Below are 13,433 nucleotides of genomic sequence, written 5' to 3'. Positions count from 1 at the left end.
TCAAAAGCAGTTTCAATTTCTTGCCCTTTCTGTTTTTCCCCTAAATTAATTATGCAGTATTATAGACCACCATCATGCAACAATTTAAAATCTACATCTAAACCCTCTAAAATCGATACAGTGGCTCAAAAAAGGTTCTTGTAACGTGCTTAATGATAAAATTTCAGCCTTGTTATAACACACCTACGAGCCGCTGTCTGTTTACGACCTACCAGATGAGAACTGGAGCTGTGAAATAAAGCATTTTTACATCTCGTATCATTTTTAATTTGGTGTTTTATATTGTCATGTCAGAAATATAGACTGATCTTCATTCAGGTCATTATACCTTCTGCCTAATAACCTTCTGTAATAGCCTAAAAGAAAGACCAGAATGTAACCTAAATTTAATTCCTAATTTGGTGGTGTGGAAAGTTCTATACTGTTATTTTACTTGGTGAACGTTTTATTCACTGTGAGTTTGATTGATTGCTGGTGACTGTGCCCGTGAAAATAAAGGAGTTAAGTCTATAAAACAGGTCTGAGTGATGCTGTTTGAAAGTAAGTTGCCAGTCAGTTGCCAAATCCTCACAACAAATTGTCTGTAACAACAGGGCACAGAGAAACGGCAATGTGTCCAGATGGTCAGATATAATTGAAAGACCACCAGCAAACAATCTGCAGTGGAAGTGACCTTGCTCAGTCAAGCAAGCTTTAAATCGGTATGGGGGGCTCATTTGAAAGAAAGATTTTGCTCCAAAATTAGAAAGGTAAAACCTGATTACAGTTATTTGCACAAATTAAATCCTGCCAAATCTATTCAAGTAAACTGGTTCACTATTTAATCAGGGTTGTTCCAGAAGTTTGTTGGTAGCTGTGCAACGTGGCTAAACGATGAACGAGAGAAAGGGCAAACAACTAAATAAAGGGTTTATATAAGGTGCTGTACATATTATTATGACCCAGCATAATTTTTCCCATCTAGACAAAAGTGTTTGACACTGAAAGTATTGATGAATAGAAAAAATAAGATTTTTGATCTAGACAGTTGGATCTACCATTCAAAATTGTGGTCCTGGGCATCCTCTTTGCTTTTACTATACTTGCGAAAATTTACAGATACGTAAAAGGCATATGATGGCCAACTTGGAATTTGTAAGGAAAATGATTATCTGGAGTAGGGCTGCACGATATATCGTTTCAGCATCGTCATCGCGATGTGTGCATGCGCAATAGTCACATCGCAGGACGTGCAATGTCACTTAATGCAAATTAAATCAAATACGTCATGCTACAACTTTTTTGCTGCTTGACACAAAACGAAAATTCACACCACTCTCATTTTCCATGACAAATGTTCGAAAACCTAGTGAGCTGCCTTGCTGTCTTACTACCTACACAGGCAGCTCCCTCAGTAGAGAGGATTCTAATAAGTCATTAACTTTTATAAGGCAGGTTATTCGAACGCGCTAACTTAGCGATCCCATCGGGTTTCGCGTTTAGCATCTTGCCATTAAAATCAATGGAATGAGGTGGGACAGCGCTAACATGTCAATAGAACTCGATTCGTGTACAGAAAACTATTACATTTGCTGACAAGCCCAAACTTGCAAATAAAAACACTCCTTACAAATCAATAATTATTTATTTACGTTTGAAAATAACTTTGTCCGCACCGTCAGCCATGTTTACTTTTCTGTGAGAAAAGAGATGCCGCAATGAATTCTGGGATTGCCTTCATCACTAAGGACGCTTCCGATTCTCACTCGTTCTTGAGTCAAAATAACATTGAAATATTAAGATGCCTCAGTAGTGAGCTTAGTAAGGCATCTCGGATTTTGAACAGGTGTATAGCTGCTCTTTTGTTTGTATAGTTTTTTTTAAATTATGTTTACTACTTGAAGGTTTTGATTGTGAAATAAAATATTAAATGACCCATTTTGTCAATCCTGTTAATTCCCTCATGTGATATTGAAGCTTTCTTAGTTTAATGCTCAGTTTCAACCGAGTACAAAGATGTAGCTTGTCATGATCTTTTGTATCTCTTGTAGGCACCACAATTTTTTACAGATGAGCCCCTTATTTAGAGTAAGATACATGCATTATTAATATTAATAATAATGTGGTGAAAATTCCTGCATTTTTTTAATATCGCAATATATATCGCAAGGTTTCAGTTTTTGAAATGGTAATTATATCCACTCAGAATCAAATCTATAAATATAAACAGTTTCTGGAACCACTGTTCCACTACTGTGTGGTGCAGTTGCAGAAATCAGTGACCCTCCACGACTAAGCATGACATAACCTACAAGTTTAGATAAACGTTAAACATTAACGTAACACAATATTTTTTCATGTTTATTGTAATTAACAAATACAATGTACATTGGACAATTACTGTTCCGAGTTTATCATGTATTAAATGCATTTTAAATTCTGTGTTTTTAACATTTGCTTTAAACACTTAAAGGAATTATTTAAATGTAAAAAAATTTAACATCAGGGACCAAAAGCTGATGCTTACAAAATCTTTGATAAACAAAAAGCAACCTCAAAACAACCTGTAACAAAAACAACAAACTAAAAATCGAATGTCCTACATACAAAACTAAGCTTTTAACATGAAAAACAAAAGGAGAGAAAAATACAAATGCATCAAATGTGAATCTTAATCTACAGAGATTTTGTTAACAAAGCTTAAAAAACTAAGCACTCCGTCTCTCGGAAACTAATGAATGAGAGACCTCGTTGGCATTCTACTGTACCCTATCTATACAGCCAGATGCAGAGTAATAGGGCAGTGGTCGCTCCCCATGGCTTTGTTGCGAATCTTGCTGTCGCACAAGCCCGGAAGCAGAGCATCAGAAAGCAAGAAGTAGTCCAGGCGCCATCCTACGTTCTTAGACCGCGAGTTCATCATGTACGTCCAGAAGGTGTAGGCATAGGCCTGCTCCGGATACAACTCACGGAAGCTGTCGGTGAATCCGGCACCCAGAAGCGTACTGAAACCCTCGCGCTCCTGAGGAGTAAAGCCAGCGTTCTTACGGTTACCTTTGGGGTTCTTTAAATCGATCTCTTGGTGAGCCACGTTGAGGTCACCGCACAGCACCAGGGGCTTGCGGCTGTCTAGGTCTGTCAGGTAGGCGCGGAAGTCCACATCCCATGTCTGCCGATAATCGAGGCGAACCAGGCCGCGGCTAGCGTTGGGTACATACGCCGTGACGAGGAAAAAGGAGGGGAACTCGGCAGTGATCACACGACCCTCTTTGTCGTGCTCTTCTTTACCTGCAGGAGAGAAACAGGAATTATATGCGTGTAAATTCTTAAATAGTGCAACAAAGGTTCAAAACATCTTTTGATTATTTGTAACTGATCATTTTACTGCTTGCATCAAAGACCTAAAAAGTTCTATAGAGTTTAGATGTATCGTCAGTGATATATCAACTGGCTGGGTCTGGTAGGTGAAGGCTAATGTCAAGCTGCCTCTCATACAATGTTTTGGGAAAGATCAACACACTTAAAAGCAGCGTGCCAAGTGTCCTAATCCACAAATGTACACTGATCAGCCATAACATTAAAACCACCTCGTTTCTACACTCACTGTCCATTTTATCAGTTTCACTTACCATATAGAAACACTTTTAGTTCTACAATTACTGACTGTAGTCCATCTGTTTCTCTGCATGCTTTTTTAACATATTTTTGGTTGGTGGACTATTCTCAGTCCAGCAATGACAGTGAGGTGTTTAAAAACTCCAGCAGCATTGCTGTGTCTGATCCACTCATACCAGCACAACACACACTAACACACCACCCCCATGTCAGTGTCACTGCAGTGCTGAGAATGACCCACCACCCAAATAATACCTGCTCTGTAGTGGTCCTGGAAGTCCTGACCACTGAAGAACAGTATAAAAGGAGGCTAACAAAGCATGCAGAGAAACAGATGGACTACAGTCAGTACTTGTAGAACTACAAAGTGCTTCTATAGGGTAAGTGAAGCTGATAAAATTGACAATGTGTGTAGAAACAAGGAGGTGGTTTTAATTTTATGGCTGATCGGTGTATGCTTACATAATACACATGCCCATCCAATGGGCATGTGTATTATGTAAGGCCTTCTGAGCCAAAAACGTGTAATGAGTTAACAGAAAAACCCCTTTTTTGCGTGTACAGACGGCATATTTTTGCGCCTGCACACGGCAAACATTCATGTGTAAGATTTTGATGTGTGCACATGGGGAAAATTTTACGTGTCATGGTCCAAACTTTAAAACGCTAAAGTGGCAGGTGGCGATGTTCACTAATAAGTGAAAGTCTTTGCGTCTACACACACTGCAAAAGGAAACAACTTAACGGTTTTTGATTAGTGCTAATTATAAAAATGGCTAAAATACCTTGAAATGTTATTTTTTTGTTTACAAATACATAAATAACAATCAATTAGTTTAACTAAGGGTTAAAATGCTTATGAATACTTGTGTTACTTGGACAACATTTAAAAAAAAAAAAATTTGATAGCACATCATACAGAATTCAATTCAATTTACATAAATGTTAAAAACAGCACAAATAATTTAAATATGAACATAATTAATAATATAATAAGTTAAAATCAAAGGAGGATTCGAATAAATTAGAGAACAACATGTATTTAGGATTGGCTTTCTATTTGGTTTCGGAATATATCTAGGAATAAGAATATCTAAAAATATTGTATGTGAAGCTTGGTGATGAATAAATTTACAGTTTTTTTACAATTGCTAACAAGTCATCAATACTTACTTTTATCAATTGTTATCAATCGTTACTTTTTCTAAACTCTTAAGGTCAGTGTACCTTTGGTCATTCGTTTTTCACTTCAAATCAAAGTTGAAAAACAAGAAAACTGGTCGTCTTTCGTTTCAAAAACCAATATTGAAAAACGGGGCGTTACTCATTTTTCGTTTCAAGATCAAAAATCAAATAACAAATAAGCAGAAATTGAAAAACGGCTCGTATTTAAATTTTCCGAAATCAACATTTTCTATCAGTTCAACCAGAAATAAATAAACACAAGCGTGTGCATGTGTGTAACAGTGTAAATCAAGCACAAGTGTTGAGAAGACGGAGCAAAAAGTAATAACGTTATGCCGCGTCCCCTGTTCTGACTTTTGTGTCTGCCGTAGTTTTTCCTGCCTTTAGGGTATAGGGAGCAAGTGTCTCCGGCTGTGCTTATGTTGTTTTGCACTGAGCTTGTGTGACATTGAAAGTACCGTTCTCGTTAAACTCCCACTCAAATGTTTGGACTTTTACATTATTTTACATCACCGTCGTCACAACATTAACATTTACATTAATATTTTTTTTTACCGTACAGAACTCAATTCTGTAATACAGGCAGAACTAATCGTACACGTCACTGTGTAACTACTACAACATTTAATGCATTTTAACCAGCGTTCTGCTTCAAGCACTTTTAAGAAACAGCTTTAACTAAAAATTCACCAAATAACTTTTTGAAATATATTTGATTGTTGCTCCTGGTTTACTGCAGAGTTAGTTCGTGCGATTGTATTAATTTTTGGATGTTTACTGGCCGAGAACAAGAAATACTATAATACAAGATAAATAAATAATCGATGTCTCGGAGGTCAGGCGATCACAATGTCCAGTACGGAAATCGCTTCCCCATAATGTTTGTTTTTTGCAGATAGAGCAAATACATGCACGTAAAATATACAAACACAAAAGTCACAACAATAGAGGACGCGTTGTCACGTTATTATTACTTTAACACTTGTGCTTGATTTACACTGTTTATATATTAAGTAAATATATGCATGTCAGCTCGTGCACACGCTTGTGTTTATTTATTTCCAGTTGAACCGATAGAAAATGTTGATTTCGGAAAATTTCTGCTTGCTTGTTATTTGATTTTTTGTTTTTGAAACGAAAAACGAATAACGCCCCGTTTTTCAATATTGGTTTTTGAAACGAAAAACGACCCGTTTTTTTGTTTTTCAACTTTGGGGTTTGAAGTGAAAAACGAATAACCAAAGGTACACGGACCTCTTAACATTACAAGTGTCCCTTTTGAGAAAGTCTAAAACGCTTAACGTGACTTAATGTAGTAAAACGACCTAGGAACACAACTCTCAAATATGACCTATATGAATAGGAAGCACACTCTCTCTTTAATGCTAAACTGACAAACTTGTGGTCCAAAAAGAGAGGTTTTTTTGTTTGTTTTTTAGGATTTTTAACGTCATGTTTTACACACACTGGTTACATTCATGACAGGAACGGTAGTTACACAAGGTTCATCACTTCTCAAGGTTATATAGAACACAGTCATGGACAATTTAGTGTCTTCAATTCACCTCACTTGCATGTCTTTGGACTGTGGGAGGAAACCGGAGTAACCGGAGTACCCGGAGGAAACCCACGCGGACATGGGGAGAACATGCAAACTCCACACAGAAAGGACCCGGACCGCCCCACCTGGGGATCGAACCCAGGACCCTCTTGCTGTGAGGCAACAGTGCTACTCACTTAGCCACCAGGCTGCCCTCAAAAGGAGAGTAAATATATGCATTAAGCTTTTCTCTTTCCATTTAAAGCTATTATAAGGAAAAGGCTTAACGTGGCTTAATGTACTAAGACTCTCAGTGGTGATAAGTTCTCTCTATTGCTGAAAGAATACCTGAAAAATAGATACAGTATTTTTTATTTTTTGCATTTTTCCCTAATTTTCCTCCCAATCTAGTCGTATCCAATTACCTGATTGCATTACGCTTCCTCTCTACTGATGCTGATCTCCACTGCTGATTGAAGAGAGCGAGACCCTGACACATGTGCAGTAGCCGACTGTATTTTTTCACCTGCACGAGGCGAGTTCATATGGGGATCAGCTTTGTGTATGGAGAGCCATACCCTGATCAACGCATTTTTCCCTGACTCTATACAGGTGCCATTAATCAGCCAGCAGAAGTATTAACAGCATCAGTTATGAGGTCCCCTCCGGCACCCCACCCTGTATGAACAACAGCCAATTGTTGTTCATGTAGCCGCCAGAGCTGTCGAGTTCGAAATGTCAGCTCTGGTGTGCTAGCGTGTTTTACCGCCGCGCCACCTGAGCAGCTGTAGATACAGCATTTTTAAACAACTTATTGTGGTTTGTGATTACAAAACTCTCCTTGATTTAAAGTTGTTCTAGAAGAAAGAATAGATTACAATTCCTCCACAGTTATTATAATAACTGTTATTATAATAAGCAGTTAAAATGTAGTGCAAACAGTTATTAAGAAGACAATTGCTTTTTAAAGGTGATATGGGTATTGAAGAACTACACTGATCAGCCATAACATTAAAACCACCTCCTTGTTTCTACACTCACTGTCTATTTTATCAGCTCCACTTACCATATAGAAACACTTTGTAGTTCTACAATTACTGACTGTAGTCCATCTGTTTCTCTGCATACATTTTTAGCCTGCTTTCATTGTAGAACAAAGTGCTTCTATATGGTAAGTGGAGCGGATAAAATGGACAGTGAGTGTAGAAACAAGAGGGTGGTTTTAATGTTATGGCTGATTGGTGTAGCACTTTTTACACCACATAATTTTAAGTCTACAATGGAATATCAGACAGTGAATCTCTCACTGTTTAGTCAAGTATTGGCAACACTCACCAATGCCATATGTGACCTTAAGAGGCTCACTCTTGCACAGCATGGCCACTCCACTGTAACCTTCTTTGTCCTCAGATCCTGCCCAGTACTTGTGTGGATACTCGGGCATTGAGGTGATTTCTGCTGGTAATGCTTTCTCAGCACACTTTGTCTCCTGAAGACAAAGCACATCAGGAGCTTCCTCACGCACCCACTGTGGGAAAGTACAGACAATGAGATGAAGATTAGATTCAAATTAGTCAAATAAGATTTTATTATCAAATCTGCATATTTAAAAGTAAACGAAAATTAATATACAAGCCAATTTTCTTTATGTTGTTTAATACGCTTTTAGTGTCTTAATGTACTTCAACTTTACATTCTACTTCAATTATTTACAAACCCCAGAAAAGTTGGGACATTTTGTAAAATGCAATAAAAAGAAGAATCTGTGATTTGCTCACTTTCAAATCTTCATTTAATAAAAGTAGAATTAAAAGGTTTCTAATATTTTCAATCATCATTGTATTTTGTAAATATAAACACATTTAGAATTTGATGCCGGCAACATACTCAAAAAAGACTAAGGCATGTTTACCCCTGTGTTCTATCACAGTCAATGCTGTTGACCGATTCGACTCTTCATGACACACCTTATTTTTTTAACAGAAGCCCAATCTGGTTGGTTGGTTGAGTTTTATCGCCATTATAAGCTAGGATACAGAGATATATAGTTGTTTACATGTGCATCAAAACTGTAGAAGTTAAAATTACAACAAATGTTTCAATTTTATGCTTTTCAGAAATTTTTAAATCTAAAATGAGCAGTTTTCCTAAAAATATCATTTATGTCCGATCCCATCAGGTACAGATTTCTGTCCTGGGTAAAAACATCGCATTCACATAGAATATGTTTCATTGATAGGGTAGTTGAACAATGAAGGCACTTTGGGGCCTGTTCTCCTTTTAGTAGGTGTCCGTGTGTAAGTCTTGAATGTCCTATCTTGCATCGTGTGAGGGCTACTTGGTCTCCCCTCCTCTGGGTAGGGCTGGGCGATTTTGCCCAAAAAAAAAAATCTCAATTATTTTAAAATTATAACCGATTGTCGATTACGATTTCGATTTTTTTTTTTGTTCTTGTATAATGCAATTGAAATAAGACTCAGATTACTTTTTTTTGCATTGTAAATTAAAATGACTGCAGAAGTGCAAAAATAGTACCACCACCACCTATAATTATCCTTTTAAGGATCTAAAAATTTATAACAATAACGATCACAATAATTAAAAACAAAATGGAAATCTGAATTATCTATATGCTTTATAAGAATAGCTCACAAACAACTCTTTTTTATTTTAAATAATGTGCAGCAAAACCTTACATTAGGAAAAGGACTAAAAAAAAGTTATTTACAGGTTTCTTAAAAGAAACACGAGTCTGTGCTGTGCTGTTTCCACCACTGAGTGAGTCTGTATCAGTATCTATACTGGGGGAGGGGGGGTGAAGTAATCACTCAGCTCAGCTTTGATTTTGTCCTCTTGTGATTGGGGGGTGGATGGAGGGGGCACGTTCTGCTTCTAACTATATACTACAACTACAACTACAACTCCCATGTTTCCACGGACCGTCACATGTCCCCAGTCAGCCAATCCTGATCGCGCTCATCGGCGCCGGACTTTTGATTCCGTTCAGCGGTGTTCGATTCAGTGAATCTTAATGAAACTCTTCTGTTTGTGTCTCGTTTTACCGATCGTGTTTACGCTCCTTATTTCTGAATCTAACCATTACCGTGTATAACCCTTGTTGTCTTCCATTTACTGTTTTAGTTTATCCTCTGGTTTTGGACTCTGACCTGGTTTTGTACACTGTTTTTGCCTTTTTATATTAAACTTTCCCTGATTTATATTCCACGTGTCATGTTGGTATTTTAGTAAAAATATAAAGTATGTAAACAATCGCGATTGTCACATTCTAACATCGGGTGAAAACGTTCATTCTGATTAACCGAATTAATCGTGAAAATCGCCCAGCCCTACCTCTGGGTATAGTTCATTTTGTATGGTTGTACACTTTGTTGAATTTTCCTGAGTTTGATACTGTCTTGTAAAGTCCCAGTTCTCTTGCCATTTCTCATGTACATAACTCTTTATGAGGGGTTTTAAGTCTGTTGGTGGGATGTACATTGGTGTGACTGGTACTTCTGCTGCTCTTTTGGCTATGGTATCTGCTTCCTCATTTCCTCTAATGCCCCTGTGGCCCGGTATCCAACATAGCCTCAAATGTCTGTTTGATTGTTTTTTAGTGTTTTCAGTTCATGCAGTATTTCTTCAATGATGGGGTGGTCAATATTTAGTGTTTTGATGGCTTGAATGCAGGACTTTGAATCTGTACATATGATGACATTCTGGTGACTTGAGCTCTGGAAATACATTATAGCCATTAAAATTAGCCCAATCTGGATTGCAGTGAGGCCAAACAAGCACTTTCATTCTGCCTACGAAGCCACACTGTTGTAGTGCGTACAGAATGACGCCTGGCATCATTTTGCTGAAAATCATGGACTCAGCGGGAAAAGATGTCGGTTTGATCGCAGTATGTGTCTCTCTAAAATACCAATCTACACCTATGGGTATATGGTACCTTCACACATATGCAGGTCACACACATGTACTGATGCACCTTTCACTGATAACAAGCTGAACCATGGATTTATTTCACTACAGAATATGTTTCCACTGTCTTTCAGTCCATCCGTCATGTGCATGGGTCCAGAGAATTCTGTGGCTTTTTGCACAGAATGCATTTATGTCTCTCCTTTTGTGCAATAGAGTTTCAGTTTGCATTTCATGAGGTGGTGGACTGTGTTAAGTGACAAAAGTTTTCTGAAGTACTCCCAATCCCATGTACCTATAATTATCACTGTAGCATGATGATTTCTCATGTGCCTTTTTTATTTACAAAAAAGTCTTGCTTTGTTTTTATGCCTGAGGCTGTTCTCAAGTTTAAAAATCCAGGTTCAGTTTTTGGCTGATGAGATTACATTATTGCATGAAATGTCCTGATTTATCACTCTACAACAGGGCAACCATTCTACCAAAGTTTTAATTAAAACAAACAAAAGTCTTCATTACTTACATCAAGTCCCTTCTTTTTAACCCAGGCACGAAGGCCATCCACATTCCAAGATGTTATCTTCATGTTGGCTGCCTGACCATCCTTGCTGGTCAGCTTATCTGGGGGATCTTCATATAGAATTGGAGCCTCTGGTTCTTTTCCTTTCTTCTCTTTCTTCGTTTCTGATTTTGCAATTAAGAAAGTGGAATTGTTAAATCACAACAATACAATGGTACTATATGGTTTATTAAATGAACACATCTACTTAGTACCTGGGCCATTGTCTGCACTGCTTTCTGCAGAAGCTTCCTCATTTTTCTTGGCTCTCTTAGGCATGTTTCTGCTCGCTCTGGCACTGACACGCCACAACGCACGCACACTCAGATAGACACGGGCACCTGACAGAAATCACACAGTTGCATAAGTGATTCCTCCTCAGCACAGTGCTTGTATTTAAAATCCTATTTTACTGAGGTACCTTTACCTGGGAATGAGTTGGGTAGTGTAAACACATTTATGTTTGTTTGTTTATTAGGATTTTAATGTCATGTTTTACACTTTGGTTACATTCATGACAGGAACGATAGTTACTCATTACACTAAGTTCTTCAGTTCACAAGGTTCTAACAAACACAGTCATGGACAATTTAGTGTCTCCAATTCACCTCACTTGCATGTCTTTGGACTGTGGGAGGAAACCGGATCACCCGGAGGAAACCCAGGCAGACACGGGGATAACATGAAACTCCACACAGACAGGACCCGGACCGCCCCACCTGGGGATCAAACCCAGGACCTTCTTGCTGTGAGGCGACAGTGCTACCCACTTAGCCACCATAAAAACATTTATGAGTGAAAACCTTAATACCTTAATAATGACAGGGTCCACTCCTGTGTACAAAGTCTGATACATAAGAGTAGGACACAGGGATGTCTACAGATGCTGAACATTAAAACAACAGAAAAAAACAGGAAAACTAACTGCAAAATGTATGCAAATAGCAACTGGATGTTTGTTTTGAACCCTAATTTGTGAAGTAGGGAAAAGGACAGCAAATAAATGTTTAGGGTGTAATGGTTTATGTCTGGGTAGGGCTACCATTGTACTGAAAATGATAAAGTAAGTGCTGGGAGTTTACTGCACAAACTCAGGCTACATATTCATTCATTCAAACATTCATTTTCTTAACCGCTTATCCAATTAGGGTCCCGTCCCGTCCCGTCCCGTCCCATCCCATCTTTTCAATAGGTGCAAGGCACACAGTAACACCCTGGACGGGACGCCAGTCCATCGCAGGGCAGACACATACACACACCCATTCAATTATAGGGCAATTCAGTGTCTCCAGTTAACCTGCCTGCATGTTTTTGGACTGTGGGACGAAACCGGAGCTCCCGGAAGAAACCCACGCAGACACGGGGAGAACCTGCAAACTACACACAGAAAGGACCCGGACTGCCCTGTCTGGGGATCGAACCCAGGACCTTCTTGCTGTGAGGCGACAGTGCTACCCACTAAGCCATCGTACCACCCCAGGCTACATTTAAAAACAAAAAAAGCAATGATTGTACACAGTGTGTATACAAAAACCAAAAAGATCTAAAAATAACATGTTTTTAATGAAATACTGACTCTAGCCTATTTTTTATATATACATTTACAGGTTTGGGCAATTCAAAATGTTTTAGGTTCATTAAAAGATTTAGTCATTGCTTTTTACTTTTAAATTAGAGAGGGAATCTACACAAAGTAAAAAGAAAAATCACTAAATGACTTAAAAAACAGGATTTTTTTTAAAGAATAGGTTAGTTTGAAATTATACGGTTCTCATTCAGAGTGATGGCTACATTTTTGTGATTTTTAAAAATGCAAATAAACAAATATGCAATGGCCAATCAGTGGTTCGAGCTCTGGTATATTAATCAGTAGGTTGAGGGTTTGCATCTCAGCTTGATCCGGATGCTATTGTTGGGCTTTTGCACAAAGCACTAATCCCTTTCTACTTTATGAGTGCTGTATACTGACCGACCCTGTGTTCTGATCTCAGGTTCTAAAAACAGTTTTATGTAAAAAAAATTAGTGTAAATTTGTTAATAATTAGTCAATTTTTTTAATAATCATATATTGTTAATATACGATAAATGCATTTTGCTATACTAAACCAACAGATGCAAACAAGAGAAATGGAAAGTCTGCAATTTAATACATCAGAAACTGTTAGTTGAACTAAAAAAAAAACTTTAGCTTAATGGGATCGCAGGCATTATGTTTGATAAATACAGTAGATGACTACGATTAATTGTACAAGCCCTATTGCGATCCTAAAGTCTAGTCAGTGCGGCCCTGAATAAATGAATGATAAAATAAAGTAAACCAAAACAACAACGAATGCTAAACAATCAGCGAGTTCTTGCTACAGTTAATCGAATGCATTTAATAAATAATAGTCTTTACAGAGTAAATAATGGAAGAAAGCTTACCTAATAACGCCACAGTTTCTAATCCGCTATATTGAAGTAGCAGTGGAGCAGACTGATCGAGCTAAAAGCTTTGTGCATAAAGAGACCTGCACATGTTGCTTAACACAGGGGTGGTCACAGAACTGCCTGACCAAAATATACAGAAACAAATTTGATTTAAATACAACTAATATGTAACGAACCTTTTAAATCCCTAATAATCTG

At 37.8% G+C, this 13,433-nt stretch overlaps 1 protein-coding gene across 1 annotated transcript; it reads right to left on the bottom strand.

Annotated features, from left to right (window-relative positions):
* Window positions 1-2,344: 2,344 nt before the first annotated feature.
* Window positions 2,345-13,308, bottom strand: apex1 (APEX nuclease (multifunctional DNA repair enzyme) 1). Its single transcript, XM_063004629.1, has 5 exons — window positions 13,230-13,308; window positions 11,021-11,146; window positions 10,770-10,930; window positions 7,655-7,847; window positions 2,345-3,267 (listed from the first exon to the last, which is right to left on the bottom strand). Exons 2-5 carry the CDS (start codon window positions 11,082-11,084, stop codon window positions 2,753-2,755), a joined length of 933 nt encoding a protein of 310 aa, XP_062860699.1. The 5' UTR covers window positions 11,085-11,146; window positions 13,230-13,308; the 3' UTR covers window positions 2,345-2,752.
* Window positions 13,309-13,433: the final 125 nt, after the last annotated feature.

This window comes from Trichomycterus rosablanca, chromosome 1 (genome assembly GCF_030014385.1).
Source record: "Trichomycterus rosablanca isolate fTriRos1 chromosome 1, fTriRos1.hap1, whole genome shotgun sequence".
Lineage (NCBI taxonomy): Eukaryota > Metazoa > Chordata > Actinopteri > Siluriformes > Trichomycteridae > Trichomycterus > Trichomycterus rosablanca.
The sequence above is the reverse complement of the archived record's forward strand: the minus strand, read 5'-3'. Positions and strand labels throughout refer to the sequence as shown.